General features: G+C 39.8%; 3 protein-coding genes across 5 annotated transcripts in view; 2 read left to right on the plus strand and 1 right to left on the minus strand.

Annotated features, from left to right (window-relative positions):
* LOC118937847 (NLR family CARD domain-containing protein 3-like) overlaps window positions 1–18,700 on the minus strand; it is a 527,060-nt gene that overhangs the window by 453,537 nt on the left and 54,823 nt on the right. The gene's annotated exons all lie outside the window — the stretch shown is intronic.
* LOC118937840 (NLR family CARD domain-containing protein 3-like) overlaps window positions 1–18,700 on the plus strand; it is a 201,525-nt gene that overhangs the window by 172,214 nt on the left and 10,611 nt on the right. The window contains exons 1-5 of one of the 2 annotated variants that reach the window (XM_036939576.2): window positions 11,024–11,119; window positions 16,104–16,202; window positions 17,682–17,798; window positions 18,090–18,174; window positions 18,304–18,532. In XM_036939576.2, the coding sequence (XP_036795471.2) occupies window positions 11,058–11,119; window positions 16,104–16,202; window positions 17,682–17,798; window positions 18,090–18,174; window positions 18,304–18,532 (592 nt within the window). In that variant the 5' untranslated portion in view covers window positions 11,024–11,057. Of the gene's footprint in view, window positions 1–11,023; window positions 11,120–16,103; window positions 16,203–17,681; window positions 17,799–18,089; window positions 18,175–18,303; window positions 18,533–18,700 lie in introns of those variants that run through there. The other variant, XM_090197814.1, reaches the window with a different exon arrangement.
* Window positions 1–18,700, plus strand: part of LOC118937868 (stonustoxin subunit beta-like) — a 397,513-nt gene that overhangs the window by 114,140 nt on the left and 264,673 nt on the right. The window contains exon 1 of one of the 2 annotated variants that reach the window (XM_090197882.1): window positions 12,209–12,236. The exons of the other annotated variant lie outside the window; for it this stretch is intronic. The gene's annotated coding sequence lies outside the window, so the exon portion shown is untranslated. Of the gene's footprint in view, window positions 1–12,208; window positions 12,237–18,700 lie in introns of those variants that run through there. 2 annotated transcript variants of the gene reach the window in all.

The raw sequence follows: 18,700 nt of genomic DNA on the forward strand, positions 1-18,700 counted from the left end.
CATGTAATCTGATTCATTATGATTTAGGATCAGGTCCCTTTTCTCCATGTAATCTGATTCATTATGATCTAGGATCAGGTCCCTTCTCTCCATGTAATCTGATTCATTATGATCTAGGATCAGCTCCCCCTCTCCATGTAATCTGATTCATTATGATTTAGGATCAGGTCCCTTCTCTCCATGTAATCTGATTCATTATGATCTAGGATCAGGTCCCTTCTCTCCATGTAATCTGATTCATTATGATCTAGGATCAGGTCCCTTCTCTCCATGTAATCTGATTCATTATGATCTAGGATCAGGTCCCTTCTCTCCATGTAATCTGATTCATTATGATCTAGGATCAGGTCCCTTCTCTCCATGTAATCTGATTCATTATGATCTAGGATCAGGTCCCTTCTCTCCATGTAATCTGATTCATTATGATCTAGGATCAGGTCCCTTCTCTCCATGTAATCTGATTCATTATGATCTAGGATCAGGTCCCTTCTCTCCATGTAATCTGATTCATTATGATCTAGGATCAGGTCCCCCTCTCCATGTAATCTGATTCATTATGATCTAGGATCAGGTCCCTTCTCTCCATGTAATCTGATTCATTATGATCTAGGATCAGGTCCTCCTCTCCATGTAATCTGATTCATTATGATTGTTTTGTCTCATGTCTCTTTATAGTCATGTAGCCTGGGGGAAATGTGCACTCAGAGATTATGCATCTAATGCATTCCTCAAATACTGCAGAGTTGTTAAGCAAGTCCCTGCGATCGTCCTGTTCAACCACATTTATTAGTTTATTTGTCAGATGAAACCTGAGGGGACTGTAGTGGGTCATAATGCATCAACATGGTTCTGAGGTCCTCAACAATGTTATTCTGTACCGTAGCTGGGATGCAGTGTTTTTTCCTGGTTTACTAAATAACAAGACAGATATTGTTTTAGAGACGTTCAATTAGCTGCTCAGTATTGATCTCTGTGTCTTGAACATATTCAGCCTCTGGCAGACTCTACATCGCTACATCTTCAATGGGATCAGTCCCAGTCTCATGTCATCTGCAATGGGATCAGTCCCAGTCTCATGTCATCTTCATTGGGATCAGTCCCAGTCTCATGTCATCTTCAATGGGATCAGTCCCAGTCTCATGTCATCTTCAATGGGATCAGTCCCAGTCTCAAATTCATCATGAGGGCAATTCTCATCTATGTTGGCTCTTTAAAGCTCTGTGTGGTTTTGGTAGATGTGTGACCGATAGAAGCTGAAACATCTATTTGTTTTCCCACACCCATTAACTCCACAGGTAGTTAGAGAATGTGGTTCATGCTGGTGATAGAGGACAATATGTGTGAGTGGTCTGGACACAGAGAATGTTTGCTCGTTGCAAAGTGGACAATAGAATAGAGTTGGCATTCTTCAAAAAGACTGTGAACCTTGGAATGGTGGGATGGAATCATGGAGATCATTGGTACTCAGACACTTGCAGACATCATCAAGGGACCAGTCTTCCACAGCCACACTCTAATTCAACTTGACACTAAAAGCAGAAGTGAAATGTATTAGTGTTGAGGCTAAAACAAAACCTATCCCACTCTCTCCAGACAACCACCTTTCCTCCTAATTAGTATTCATGGTTGTTCCATAACGAAGCAGAGCTTGTCAGGAAAGGTGAAGATGTCTGTCTCTTATTTATCTGACTCCATATCTCTTAGTTTGGGACATTATGGGATTCTGCAGTCCCACATTTAAGTGTTGACTCAGATAATATGATGCTCCAAATGGGGCATTAAGTTCTTCTTCCATGTCGACCCAGATTATCCTGTTAGAGTTGTCAATAAAGAGCCTATCAGGACAGTTATAAAGTCTTCTTGATATAATTGTCCTATTAGAGTTGTCAATAAAGAGCCTATCAGGGCAGTTATAAAGTCTTCTTGATATAATTGTCCTATTAGAGTTGTCAGTAAAGAGCCTATCAGGGCAGTTATAAAGTCTTCTTGATATAATTGTCCTGTTAGAGTTGTCAATAAAGAGCCTATCAGGGCAGTTATAAAGTCTTCTTGATATAATTGTCCTATTAGAGTTGTCAATAAAGAGCCTATCAGGGCAGTTATAAAGTCTTCTTGATATAATTGTCCTGTTAGAGTTGTCAATAAAGAGCCTATCAGGGCAGTTATAAAGTCTTATTGATATAATTGTCCTGTTAGAGTTGTAGGTAAAGAGCCTATCAGGGCAGCTATAAAGTCTTCTTGATATAATTGTCCTATTAGAGTTGTAGGTAAAGAGCCTATCAGGGCAGTTATAAAGTCTTCTTGATATAATTGTCCTATTAGAGTTGTCAATAAAGAGCCTATCAGGGCAGTTATAAAGTCTTCTTGATATAATTACATGTTGGGGAGCTTTAATCCACCCTTCTAAGTATTTGCCTGTAAACTGGCTTGGTTCATCCTGGTCCTTTTAATAGTCCAAGTTAATCATGTTGTCTCTGGTGTTGAAGGAGTAGGCAGGTATGGACAGTGGAAACATTAATCATGTTGTCTCTGGTGTTAAAGGAGTAGGCAGGTATGGACAGTGGAAACATTAATCATGTTGTCTCTGGTGTTAAAGGAGTAGGCAGGTATGGACAGTGGAAACATTAATCATGTTGTCTCTGGTGTTAAAGGAGTAGGCAGGTATGGACAGTGGAAACATTAATCATGTTGTCTCTGGTGTTAAAGGAGTAGGCAGGTATGGACAGTGGAAACATTAATCATGTTGTCTCTGGTGTTAAAGGAGTAGGCAGGTATGGACAGTGGAAACATTAATCATGTTGTCTCTGGTGTTAAAGGAGTAGGCAGGTATGGACAGTGGAAACATTAATCATGTTGTCTCTGGTGTTGAAGGAGTAGGCAGGTATGGACAGTGGAAACATTAATCATGTTGTCTCTGGTGTTAAAGGAGTAGGCAGGTATGGACAGTGGAAACATTCATCATGTTGTCTCTGGTGTTAAAGGAGTAGGCAGGTATGGACAGTGGAAACATTAATCATGTTGTCTCTGGTGTTAAAGGAGTAGGCAGGTATGGACAGTGGAAACATTAATCATGTTGTCTCTGGTGTTAAAGGAGTAGGCAGGTATGGACAGTGGAAACATTAATCATGTTGTCTGTGGTGTTAAAGGAGTAGGCAGGTATGGACAGTGGAAACATGCTGATGTTCCTACTTGAGGACGGTCATAGACTGTAACTGATAGTTAACATACCTAGTTATCTACCTCTGATGTGAGCAGATCTCACTCCCAGACTGTGACTGATAGTCAACATACCTAGTTATCTACCTCTGATGTGAGCAGATCTCACTCCCAGACTGTGACTGATAGTCAACATACCTAGTTAGCTACCTCTGATGTTAGCAGATCTCACTCCCAGACTGTGACTGATAGGAGGTGTCCACATGGTCTGATAAACACTCCTAACAACCCCACCACTAGGAGGTGTCCACATGGTCTGATAAACACTCCTAACAACCCCACCACTAGGAGGTGTCCACATGGTCTGATAAACACTTCTAACAACCAGACCACTAGGAGGTGTCCACATGGTCTGATTAAAACGCCTAATGACCCGACCACTAGGAGGTGTCCACATGGTCTGATAAACACTCCTAACAACCCCACCACTAGGAGGTGTCCACATGGTCTGGTAAACACTCCTAACAACCAGACCACTAGGAGGTGTCTACATGGTCTGATAAACACTCCTAACAACCCCACCACTAGGAGGTGTCCACATGGTCTGATAAACACTCCTAACAACCCCACCACTAGGAGGTGTCCACATGGTCTGATAAACACTCCTAACAACCCCACCACTAGGAGGTGTCCACATGGTCTGATAAACACTCCTAACAACCCCACCACTAGGAGGTGTCCACATGGTCTGATAAACACTCCTAACAACCAGACCACTAGGAGGTGTCCACATGGTCTGATAAACACTCCTAACAACCCCACCACTAGGAGGTGTCCACATGGTCTGATAAACACTCCTAACAACCCCACCACTAGGAGGTGTCTACATGGTCTGATTAACACTCCTAACAACCCCACCACTAGGAGGTGTCCACATGGTCTGATAAACACTCCTAACAACCAGACCACTAGGAGGTGTCCACATGGTCTGATAAACACTCCTAACAACCCCACCACTAGGAGGTGTCCACATGGTCTGATTAACACTCCTAACAACCAGACCACTAGGAGGTGTCCACATGGTCTGATTAACACTCCTAACAACCCCACCACTAGGAGGTGTCCACATGGTCTGATTAACACTCCTAACAACCCCACCACTAGGAGGTGTCCACATGGTCTGATAAACACTCCTAACAACCCCACCACTAGGAGGTGTCCACATGGTCTGATAAACACTCCTAACAACCCCACCACTAGGAGGTGTCTACATGGTCTGATTAACACTCCTAACAACCCCACCACTAGGAGGTGTCCACATGCTCTGATAAACACTCCTAACAACCCCACCACTAGGAGGTGTCCACATGGTCTGATGAACACTCCTAACAACCCCACCACTAGGAGGTGTCCACATGGTCTGATAAACACTCCTAACAACCCCACCACTAGGAGGTGTCCACATGGACTGATTAACACTCCTAACAACCCCACCACTAGGAGGTGTCCACATGGTCTGATTAACACTCCTAACAACCAGACCACTAGGAGGTGTCCACATGGTCTGATTAACACTCCTAACAACCCCACCACTAGGAGGTGTCCACATGGTCTGATTAACACTCCTAACAACCCCACCACTAGGAGGTGTCTACATGGTCTGATTAACACTCCTAACAACCCCACCACTAGGAGGTGTCCACATGGTCTGATAATCACTCCCAACAACCAGACCACTAGGACGTGTCCACATGGTCTGATAAACACTCCTAACAACCCAACCACTAGGAGGTGTCCACATGCTCTGATAAACACTCCTAACAACCCCACCACTAGGAGGTGTCCTCATGGTCCGATAAACACTCCTAACAACCCCACCACTAGCAGGTGTCCACATGTTCTGATTAACACTCCTAACAACCCCACCACTAGGAGGTGTCCACATGGTCCTAAAGCACACCGTTGCTTCCTTTTTTATCACATTCTAATAATCAAACTGGTGGGGACAAATATGAACTTGCTTGCGATTAGAGGGTTGGGCCAGTAACCGAAAGGTCACTGGTTCGAATACCCAAGCTGTCAAGGTGAAAATCTGTCTATGTGCCGTTAAGCAAGGCACTTAACCCTATCTTGCTATCGGAGAACTGTACTACTATGGTTGACCCTGTAAAACAACACTTTTCACTGCATGTGTCAATAAAACATTACAATTCTTTCTCAATTACAACATTTAGTTTGACAATGTTGGTCATAAACCTTTTTGACATTCATCCAATGACACCTTGACTTGCATTACATTCTCACTGCAGAAAAACATCCTCATGTTATGGACCAACCAGAAATGTCACATATCTGTTTGACAGTAACCCTGGAGGAGGAATGTGTGAACTATCTTGTCATCTCTTTGGGTAACCACATTGGAACATTCTAGTCTTTAAGGACATGAAATGAACTGGCAGAACAGGTTTCAGCAAAGTATGGTGTCATTGCTTTCAGGAAGGTTTAACCATGACGATAGGATAGACAGGAGGTAGACTAAACTGCAAGGGAAGCCACCTGAACTACTGTCCTACAAAGACAAACAGCATCTACACAAACAGCCACCTGAACTACTGTCCTACAAAGACAAACAGCATCTACACAAACAGCCACCTGAACTACTGTCCTACAAAGACAAACAGCCACCTGAACTACTGTCCTACAGAGACAAACAGCATCTACACAAACAGCCACCTGAACTACTGTCCTACAAAGACAAACAGCCACCTGAACTACTGTTCTACAAAGACAAACAGCCACCTGAACTACTGTCCTACAAAGACAAACAGCATCTACACAAACAGCCACCTGAACTACTGTCCTACAGAGACAAACAGCCACCTGAACTACTGTCCTACAAAGACAAACAGCATCTACACAAACAGCCACCTGAACTACTGTCCTACAGAGACAAACAGCCACCTGAACTACTGTCCTACAAAGACAAACAGCCACCTGAACTACTGTCCTACAAAGACAATCAGTCACCTGAACTACTGTCCTACAAAGACAAACAGCATCTACACAAACAGCCTCCTGAACTACTGTCCTACAAAGACAAACAGCCACCTGAACTACTGTCCTACAAAGACAAACAGCATCTACACAAACAGCCACCTGAACTACTGTCCTACAAAGACAAACAGCCACCTGAACTACTGTCCTACAAAGACAAACAGCCACCTGAACTACTGTCCTACAGAGACAAACAGCCACCTGAACTACTGTCCTACAAACAGCATCTACACAAACAGCCACCTGAACTACTGTCCTACAAAGACAAACAGCCACCTGAACTACTGTCCTACAAAGACAAACAGCATCTACACAAACAGCCACCTGAACTACTGTCCTACAGAGACAAACAGCCACCTGAACTACTGTCCTACAGAGACAAACAGCCACCTGAACTACTGTCCTACAAAGACAAACAGCATCTACACAAACAGCCACCTGAACTACTGTCCTACAGAGACAAACAGCATCTACACAAATAGCCACCTGAACTACTGTCCTACAAAGACAAACAGCCACCTGAACTACTGTCCTACAATGACAAACAGCCACCTGAACTACTGTCCTACAAAGACAAACAGCCACCTGAACTACTGTCCTACAGAGACAAACAGCCACCTGAACTACTGTCCTACAGAGACAAACAGCATCTACACAAACAGCCACCTGAACTACTGTCCTACAAAGACAAACAGCCAATTGAACTACTGTCCTACAGAGACAAACAGCATCTACAAAAACAGCCACCTGAACTACTGTCCTACAAAGACAAACAGCATCTACACAAACAGCCACCTGAACTACTGTCCTACAAAGAAAAACAGCCACCTGAACTACTGTCCTACAAAAACAAACAGCCACCTGAACTACTGTCCTACAAAGACAAACAGCATCTACACAAACAGCCACCTGAACTACTATCCTACAAAAACAAACAGCCACCTGAACTACTGTCCTACAGAGACAAACAGCCACCTGAACTACTGTCCTACAGAGACAAACAGCCACCTGAACTACTGTCCTACAAAGACAAACAGCCACCTGAACTACTGTCCTACAAAGACAAACAGCCACCTGAACTACTGTCCTACAGAGACAAACAGCCACCTGAACTACTGTCCTACAAAAACAAACAGCCACCTGAACTACTGTCCTACAAAAACAAACAGCCACCTGAACTACTGTCCTACAAAAACAAACAGCCACCTGAACTACTGTCCTACAAAAACAAACAGCCACCTGAACTACTGTCCTACAAAGACAAACAGCATCTACACAATCAGCCACCTGAACTACTGTCCTACAAAGACAAACAGCCAATTGAACTACTGTCCTACAGAGACAAACAGCATCTACACAAACAGCCACCTGAACTACTGTCCTACAGAGACAAACAGCATCTACACAAACAGCCACCTGAACTACTTTCCTACAAAAACAAACAGCCACCTGAACTACTGTTCTACAAAGACAAACAGCCACCTGAACTACTGTCCTACAAAAACAAACAGTCACCTGAACTACTGTCCTACAGAGACAAACAGCAGCTACACAAATAGTGAATCTGAGAAAAATGGCTTGAAAGTTTGTTTCCTAGTCCATGCATATCAGCCATGACCACTGATCTGACTTATGTCCTCTAAGTACTGATACTACACTCTGCCTTGGTATGACCTATGACCCCTAAGTATTGATACTACACTCTGCCTTGGTCTGACCTTAAACAGCTGTCTGGGTAATGAAACAGCAAAGTGCAGCATCTAGAAATCTAACTGTGTTGATCCAGATTTATTGTTGTTTTTCTGTTTGATGGAAACAGTTGGAGAGTTCTAACTACATTCCAACTGCATTTATGTAGTTGTGTTGTCATGTTGTCATGTTGTATAGTAGTAACCCTCAACTGTATTTAATGGTGTTATGTGGTTGTGTTGTCATGTTATATTGTAGGAACCCTCAACTGTAGTTAATGGTGTTATGTAGTTGTGTTGTCATGTTGTATTGTAGTAACCCTCAACTGTATTTAATGGTGTTATGTAGTTGTGTTGTCATGTTGTATTGTAGTAACCCTCAACTGTATTTAATGGTGTTATGTAGTTGTGTTGTCATGTTGTATTGTAGTAACCCTCAACTGTATTTAATGGTGTTATGTAGTTGTGTTGTCATGTTGTGAATGTTGTATTGTAGTAACCCTCAACTGTATTCAATGGTGTTATGTAGTTGTGTTGTCATGTTGTATTGTAGTAACCCTCAACTGTATTTAATGGTGTTATGTAGTTGTGTTGTCATGTTGTCATGTTGTATTGTAGTAACCCTCAACTGTATTTAATGGTGTTATGTAGTTGTGTTGTCATGTTGTATTGTAGTAACCCTCAACTGTATTTAATGGTGTTATGTAGTTGTGTTGTCATGTTGTATTGTAGTAACCCTCAACTGTATTTAATGGTGTTATGTAGTTGTGTTGTCATGTTGTATTGTAGGAACCCTCAACTGTATTTAATGGTGTTATGTAGTTGTGTTGTCATGTTGTATTGTAGTAACCCTCAACTGTATTTAATGGTGTTATGTAGTTGTGTTGTATTGTAGTAACCCTCAACTGTATTTAATGGTGTTATGTAGTTGTGTTGTCATGTTGTATTGTAGTAACCCTCAACTGTATTTAATAGTGTTATGTAGTTGTGTTGTCATGTTGTATTGTAGTAACCCTCAACTGTATTTAATGGTGTTATGTAGTTGTGTTGTCATGTTGTATGGTAGTAACCCTCAACTGTATTTAATGGTGTTATGTAGTTGTGTTGTCATGTTGTATTGTAGTAACCCTCAACTGTATTTAATGGTGTTATGCAGTTGTGTTGTCATGTTGTATTGTAGTAACCCTCAACTGTATTTAATGGTGTTATGTAGTTGTGTTGTCATGTTGTGAATGTTGTATTGTAGTAACCCTCAACTGTATTTAATGGTGTTGTGTAGTTGTGTTGTCATGTTGTATTGTAGTAACCCTCAACTGTATTTAATGGTGTTATGTAGTTGTGTTGTCATGTTGTATTGTAGTAACCCTCAACTGTATTTAATGGTGTTATGTAGTTGTGTTGTATTGTAGTAACCCTCAACTGTATTTAATGGTGTTATGTAGTTGTGTTGTATTGTAGTAACCCTCAACTGTATTTAATGGTGTTATGTAGTTGTGTTGTCATGTTGTATTGTAGTAACCCTCAACTGTATTTAATGGTGTTATGTAGTTGTGTTGTCATGTTGTATTGTAGTAACCCTCAACTGTATTTAATGGTGTTATATAGTTGTGTTGTCATGTTGTCATGTTGTATTGTAGTAACCCTCAACTGTATTTAATGGTGTTATGTAGTTGTGTTGTCATGTTGTATTGTAGGAACCCTCAACTGTAGTTAATGGTGTTATGTAGTTGTGTTGTCATGTTGTCATGTTGTATTGTAGTAACCCTCAACTGTATTTAATGGTGTTATGTAGTTGTGTTGTCATGTTGTATTGTAGTAACCCTCAACTGTATTTAATAGTGTTGTGTAGTTGTGTTGTCATGTTGTATTGTAGTAACCCTCAACTGTAGTTAATGGTGTTATGTAGTTGTGTTGTCATGTTGTCATGTTGTATTGTAGTAACCCTCAACTGTATTTAATGGTGTTATGTAGTTGTGTTGTCATGTTGTATTGTAGTAACCCTCAACTGTATTTAATGGTGTTATGTAGTTGTGTTGTCATGTTGTATTGTAGTAACCCTCAACTGTATTTAATGGTGTTGTGTAGTTGTGTTGTCATGTTGTATTGTAGTAACCCTCAACTGTATTTAATGGTGTTATGTAGCTGTGTTGTCATGTTGTATTGTAGTAACCCTCAACTGTATTTAATGGTGTTATGTAGTTGTGTTGTCATGTTGTATTGTAGTAACCCTCAACTGTATTTAATGGTGTTATGTAGTTGTGTTGTCATGTTGTATTGTAGTAACCCTCAACTGTAGTTAATGGTGTTATGTAGTTGTGTTGTCATGTTGTATTGTAGTAACCCTCAACTGTATTTAATGGTGTTATGTAGTTGTGTTGTCATGTTGTCATGTTGTATTGTAGTAACCCTCAACTGTATTTAATGGTGTTATGTAGTTGTGTTGTCATGTTGTATTGTAGTAACCCTCAACTGTATTTAATGGTGTTATGTAGTTGTGTTGTCATGTTGTGAATGTTGTATTATAGTATGCCTAAACCTCAACATTTTCTGGTGATGGAGAGAGACACAGAGAATACACAGAGACAGCAACAGAGCAATAGGATATGACGGAGAGAGACACCAGACAAGACACAGAGACAGCAACAGAAGAATAGGATATGACGGAGAGAGACACCAAACAAGACACAGAGACAGCAACAGAAGAATAGGATATGATGGAGACACCAGACAAGACACAGAGACAGCAACAGAAGAATAGGATATGACGGAGAGAGACACCAGACAAGACACAGAGACAGCAACAGAAGAATAGGATATGACGGAGAGAGACACCAAACAAGACACAGAGACAGCAACAGAAGAATAGGATATGATGGAGAGAGACACCAGACAAGACACAGAGACAGCAACAGAATAATAGGATGTGATGGAGAGACACCAGACAAGACACAGAGACAGCAACAGAATAGGATATGATGGAGACACCAGACAAGACACAGAGACAGCAACAGAGGACACAGAGAAAGTGATGGGGAGAGACAGAAGAATAGAGTTCCAGACAGTTGTAGATTGTATGCCAAGACACATTGTAAGAGCTATAAAGAGAGAGGGAGTGGGAGAGAAAACAGGCAGAACCTGATATGTAAATGAGCAGAGCAAATGAAAGTAACTTTAGACGACCTGATGATCATCCAGACTGTGTTTCTATTGAGAGATAAAAGGTAAGACGACGATTGTTGTGTGTATTCATATAGTTGATGATATTGTTGTGTGTATTCATATAGTTGATGATATTGTTATGTGTATTCATATAGTTGTTGATATTGTTATGTGTATTAATATAGTTGATGATATTGTTGTGTGTATTCATATAGTTGATGATATTGTTGTGTGTATTCATATAGTTGATGATATTGTAATGTGTATTAATATAGTTGATGATATTGTTGTGTGTATTCATATAGTTGATGATAATGTTATGTGTCATATAGTTGATGATATTGTTGTGTGTATTCATATAGTTGATGATATTGTAATGTGTATTCATATAGTTGATTATATTTCTGGTGGACAGTGTTATAATAGTCCTACTCTCCTTAAAATGTTTTTGATATTAATTAGATGCGTGGGGTGAATTGGTTCTGTGCCCATCTGTGTGCCCCAGGGTGATCGCTGCTACACCATCTAGAATCTAAAAGGGTTCTCTGGCTGTCCCCATAGGAGAACCCTTTGTAGAACCCTTTTGGGTTCCATGAAGAACCCTTTCCACAGAGAATTCTACCTGGAACCCAAAAGCGTTCTACTGTGGGGACAGCCAGAGGACCTGTTTGGAACTCTTTATTCTAAGAGTGTACTGTATCATAGGTCTATAGACCAGGGTGATATCCTACTGTATCATAGGTCTATAGACCAGGGTGATCTCCTACTGTATCATAGGTCTATAGACTTGTCTTCTCAAAACAGGCTTAAAACACAACAAGCAACAAACAAACATTTTCTCTTTCTAATCTGCTGTTAATGCTTTTCACTCAGGAAGGTATTTTGTGTGAAAGAGACAAATAAATATTGTGGAAAGACAACTTACACTTCCTCAAAACAGGTTGTGTGTATTCATTAGTGCCATTTAAAACTGTTGGCTATGGAGTAAACTAATGAATACATCGCAGGTTGTTGCCTACGACTCGACATGTTGATACCTGCCTGATGCTGAAACCTGATTGTAGCCTGAGGGGTAAACTATGATACTAGCCAGATATACTGGTTTTCTAAAGTTAGCCAGATTCAGTTAGCTTCACATTCCAGTTTAGGCCTGTTCTGGTTGTGAATTCAGGCTACAAGGTGAGAATCCTGCCAGGGATTATTATAACGTGTGTAGAGACATTAAATGTATGGTGTAATGTTAGTATAGTGAATGACAGTACAACACTCCTAACAGTAGATATATTAAATGTCTGGTGTAATGTTAGTATAGTGAATGACAGTATAACACTCCTAACAGTAGAGACATTAAATGTCTGGTGTAATGTTAGTATAGTGAATGACAGTATAACACTCCTAACAGTAGATACATTAAATGTCTGGTGTAATGTTAGTATAGTGAATGACAGTATAACACTCCTAACAGTAGATACATTAAATGTATAGTGTAATGTTAGTATAGTGAATGACAGTATAACACTCCTAACAGTAGATACATTAAATGTCTGGTGTAATGTTAGTATAGTGAATGACAGTAAAACACAAGTAAAAACAACAGGTTGGTGTCAGTTTAATCATACAACATGGAGCTGACTGGACGTGGTCAAGTCAAATTCAATATATCAACATTCATATATTATAGTTCTACAATTAACATTTCAGATGATAATGTAATTGTATCATAGTTCCTCTATAGTGTAGTGATCCTCTACATTTCATATGATAATGTAATTGTATCATAGTTCCTCTATAGTTCCTCTATAGTGTAGTGATCCTCTACATTTCATATGATAATGTAATTGTATCATAGTTCCTCTGTAGTGTAGTGATCCTCTACATTTCATATGATAATGTAATTGTATCATAGTTCCTCTATAGTCTAGTGATCCTCTACATTTCATATGGTAATGTATTGTATCATAGTTCCTCTATAGTGTAGTGATCCTCTACATTTCATATGATAATGTAATTGTATCATAGTTCATCTATAGTGTAGTGATCCTCTACATTTCATATGATAATGTAATTGTATCATAGTTCCTCTATAGTGTAGTGATCCTCTACATGTCATATAAGTTTACGTACAACAATATATTGAACTAGGTAGACTGAGCATAGAGCTAAAGGCTATAACCACGGGGAAGAAACTGTTCAGATTGGGGTCTATAACATCCAATCACTTAGGTTTACAGCAGCTGACAGTTGCAACTTCATTGCTAATAACTCAAACTTCCTTTTTCAGATAAAGACATAATCTCTGTACAGATGTAGGATCTGAATTTGATCACCCTGTTGCAGGAAAACTCAAACTTGCAGTGTATTTGATGTTTTAAAAGGCTTCTGAAGTTTGTCATTTCCACTTTACACTTTAAAATGTTAATTATAATCCACATAATTTTTCTGCTGCAGTAAACTGTCTCAAATTAAGATCCTACATCTGTAGCAAAACACCCGTCTTTCATGTGTATGACTCAGGATATATATATCTTCCATGTATTCCATGTATTCTCCTTTGACCATTTGACATCTTGTATTTACTGTTGTTTAGGCTGGTTGAATCAGTTGTCTATGAAAGCTACTTCATCTGTAAGAGAACAGGCGGCTGCACCAGTGACTGTAAGTTATGTGATTTCCTCATGTGAAATTAAAAATGTGTTTGTAGCCTACGCAGTTATAAAATGGCTGTTGAAACTGTGGCACATATTTCTCAGGACATTAGAAGTCAGATAAATGTGTTGAGACGTAGGAAAGATGGGCAAACTCTCGTTGGTCTTGGCTTTCTACACACTATTATAAGGTTAGTTGATGTTAGACATTCAATAGTCAGAGTAGATTTGAGCTATGATCACTTATCATGCTGACAAACCTGATGGTCTCTGTGACCTGATCTGAACAGGTTTAGACTGGTCATCTATGATATGTAGGTTATATACAGTACATTCTCTGTCCTGCTACTGGAAGGAGTATAACATTATGTGAACTGATCTGAACAGGTTTAGGCTGGTCATCTATGATATGTAGGTTATATACAGTACATTCTCTGTCCTGCTACTGGTAGGACTATAACATTATGTGAACTGACCTGAACAGGTTTAGACTGGTCATCTATGATATGTAGGCTACAGCTGAGGTATAGACCTTGATCTGCATATCACTAACAAACCACTACTATACATTATAACCTAGTCTACTTTACATAATATAACATCTACATATCACTAACAACCCACTATTATACATTATAACCTAGTCTACTTTACATAATATAACATCTACATATCACTAACAACCCACTACTATACATTATAACCTAGTCTACTTTACATAATATAACATATCACTAACAACCCACTACTATACATTATAACCTAGTCTACTTTACATAATATAACATATCACTAACAACCCACTACTATATATTATAACCTAGTCTACTTTACATAATATAACATATCACTAACAACCCACTACTATACATTATAACCTAGTCTACTTTACATAATATAACATATCACTAACAACCCACTACTATACATTATAACCTAGTCTACTTTACATAATATAACATCTACATATCACTAACAACCCACTACTATATATTATAACCTAGTCTACTTTACATAATATAACATCTACATATCACTAACAACCCACTATTATACATTATGACCTAGTCTACTTTACATAATATAACATCACATATCACTAACAACCCACTACTATACATTATAACCTAGTCTACTTTACATAATATAACATATCACTAACAACCCACTACTATACATTATAACCTAGTCTACTTTACATAATATAACATATCACTAACAACCCACTACTATACATTATAACCTAGTCTACTTTACATAATATAACATCTACATATCACTAACAACCCACTACTATACATTATAACCTAGTCTACTTTACATAATATAACATATCACTAACAACCCACTACTATACATTATAACCTAGTCTACTTTACATAATATAACATATCACTAACAACCCACTACTATACATTATAACCTAGTCTACTTTACATAATATAACATCTACATATCACTAACAACCCACTATTATACATTATAACCTAGTCTACTTTACATAATATAACATATCACTAACAACCCACTATTATACATTATAACCTAGCCTACTTTACATAATATAACATGTCTTACTTGTTGCAAAAAAACTTTCTGAATGGATCAATCATGTCTGTTTTAGCCCTTCTGTCTACATTCTCAGATACGTTTAGAAAACAACAGATTGAAAGACAATAAATATCCTCTTTTAAATAATAAAATGAATTAATTAATTAATTAATATAAATAAGTGTGAGACATGGCCTTGTGTTGCTGTACTGTCTATAACTACCTTAACAAACAGTGACTTATTATTATTATTATTGACAGTTACCATGGAGATGAAATGTCACAACTACATGTTCATGTGATGCATTAAATCACCTGACTGTTTCTATGTCTGTTAGTAAATGTTTTATTTCTCAAAGAGATAATGAATAAATGAGAACAATTGACAATCAATAATAAGTTGTCACTGTGTTAATCACAACCAACATGTTGGATCTCTGTTTAGTTGTCACTGTGTTAACCACAACCAACATGCTGGATCTCTGTTTAGTTGTCACTGTGTTAACCACAACCAACATGTTGGATCTCTGTTTAGTTGTCACTGTGTTAACCACAACCAACATGTTGGATCTCTGTTTAGTTGTCACTGTGTTAACAACAACCAACATGTTGGATCTCTGTTTAGTTGTCACTGTGTTAACCACAACCAACATGCTGGATCTCTGTTTAGTTGTCACTGTGTTAACCACAACCAACATGTTGGATCTCTGTTTAGTTGTCACTGTGTTAACCACAACCAACATGTTGGATCTCTGTTTAGTTGTCACTGTGTTAACCACAACCAACATGTTGGATCTCTGTTTAGTTGTCACTGTGTTAACCACAACCAACATGCTGGATCTCTGTTTAGGGGTCAGTGCTCTAAAATGAGTCTCTCCGGGAAGAGAGAGGAGGGGGGCCCTGCTTCTAAAATTCATCTCTCTGAGGGACATGACACCAAAGCTAAGAGGTAAGATGATAATTTTATGAATAATTTATCAAGTTTATTTCCAAAATAAATAGCTATCTTAAGATGAATGCACAAACTGTAAATCGTTCTGGATAAGAGCATCTGCTAAATCAGGGGTACTGCAGGGGTTCTCAATCCGGGGTCTGTGGAGGTACTGCAGGGGTTCTCAATCCGGGGTCTGTGGAGGTACTGCAGAGGTTCTCAATCCGGGGTCTGTGGAGGGACTGCAGGGGTTCTCAATCCGGGGTCTGTGGAGGTACTGCAGGGTTCTCAATCCGGGGTCTGTGGAGGTACTGCAGGGTTCTCAATCCGGGTTCTGTGGAGGTACTGCAGGGGTTCTCAATCCGGGTTCTGTGGAGGTACTGCAGGGTTCTCAATCCGGGGTCTGTGGAGGTACTGCAGGGGTTCTCAATCCGGGGTCTGTGGAGGTACTGCAGGGGTTCTCAATCCGGGGTCTGTGGAGGTACTGCAGGGGTTCTCAATCCGGGGTCTGTGGAGGTATTGCAGGGGTTCTCAATCCGGGGTCTGTGGAGGTACTGCAGGGGTTCTCAATCCGGGGTCTGTGGAGGTACTGCAGGGGTTGCACAATTTAGGATTATTTTTTAACAACATGATGTTGTGCTCCAAAGGGAGAACTTGAAATAACATGATGTAGATAATTAAATATGGAATGTTTATTAAAATCTGGAATTGTTATAAAAAAACAGAATGTTTGTTTTACATAATGATAAAAAATGAATATTACCAATGTAACCCACTGTAAAGACTGGGTTTAGTTGATTGTGTTGCACTGCTCATGTCCGCCTTCTGGAACTGTCCGCGTCCCCGTACAGAACTGTCCGCGTCCCCGTACAGAACTGTCCGCGTCCCCGTACAGAACAGTCTGCGTCCACGTTCGGTGTGGCGCCAAGGATATTGTCCGGTTACGCGCAGAGTGGACTGAGGTGATCTTGGGGAATAACGACGGAGTTTGTTACAGTGTTGAGACACCGAAGATCAGTGTTCAATTTGCTTTTTTCTTTACGGTCAGGGACAGTGTGAGTGTAGCCAGATCCTTTTCACTCTCTATCCTTGTTTCATTTTGTGGTTCACCGGATTCATCATCGAGACGAAAGACAGACGAACGACCTGCTAACTAACCAAGCTACTCGGTACAGCTCGGTAAGCTAGCTAGCTACTCTACCAGCAGCATCCTAGTTATCCTAGCTATTCGGTACAGCTCGGTAATCTCCCGGTTAGTAAATTTATCGCAACATGCCCCCGGAGAAGGCAGAGTAAAGACACCAGCCTTTTAGCGGGGCTGACAGACTGACTACAACGCTCGCGACGCTAAATTAATATCGTTATTAATAATGACACACTGCTCGCGCCATTAACTAACGTCTAGAAGTCAGTTCTATTTGTGAAACTCTTCTCATGTTTCCCCATCTGAGCTCAGAGTAGATGAGAGATGTAATGTTTGTCTCTGTTGTGTTGAAGACCAATCAAGCAGGAGAGACCAGCCTCCCCTGTTCCCAGCTGTGTGTCCATGAAGAGTGACCAGTCTATGATTCTACCTATAAACTTTAGAGAGGGAGACTTTTCTACTGAACAAAGGTAAGAAGAACTCATGGGTCTTGGTCAGTGAGTTAAACAACACTGTCTCTAGTCATTTCTCCTCTCCCATTTTCCCATTTATTGTTGTTGTTTTCATAATCCATAGGCTAATCATTTTGTCCATTTGCATAGTCCTAAAACAATATTAAACAAACACAACATTCCCCCCGTGTGTGTGTGTGTGTGTGTGTGTGTGTCAGTGTGTGTCAGTGTGTGTGTGTGTGTGTGTGTGTTTGTGTGTGTGTGTGTACTCCCTGGATGAGGAGATGTAATCTCATGTTTTGTCCACAGAAACCAACAGGGGAGATCAGAGTCAGAGATTCTCAGTGGTCAGTCTTCCCAGAGTCATCAAACAGACCTGGCCTCCATATTCAGTGTATGTGGTCCTGTTATGTACATTTGTTTTTGTTTACCTCAAGCAAAGTTGACCTGTCAATCATTCATTAATGTGTTATTGAGAAAGCATTTATTATCTTGCTTAACTTATTTACTTGATTTATTTCAGTTGCTTGAAGAGAAAATTATGACATTTGTGAAGAACGAGCTGAAGATGTTCAAGAGGATTCTTAGTCCAGAACTCCCAGAAGGCTTTGAGAGTCAGAAGCAGGATAAGGAAGTGGTGGATACTGAAGATGAGAAGCTGGAGAGCAGTGCCAGAGAGGGGGCTCTGAAGATCACACTGCACATCCTGAGGAAAATGAACCAGAAGGAGCTTGCTGACACACTGGAGAAATGTAAGATCTGTCTGCCTCATGTTGAATGCTGTTTTATAACATTTAAAAGTTGTAGCTAAAGTACAGCTAAAGTAGCTGTGTAACTCAATGATATTGTAGCAGCCTTAACACTGTAATTTTTCAGAGTAAATAAGTCACGGACACTAGAGAAGCTTTAACCAAGTTGAA

The sequence above is a fragment of the Oncorhynchus mykiss genome, chromosome 13 (genome assembly GCF_057628025.1).
Source record: "Oncorhynchus mykiss isolate SJ-2025 chromosome 13, ASM5762802v1, whole genome shotgun sequence".
NCBI lineage: Eukaryota > Metazoa > Chordata > Actinopteri > Salmoniformes > Salmonidae > Oncorhynchus > Oncorhynchus mykiss.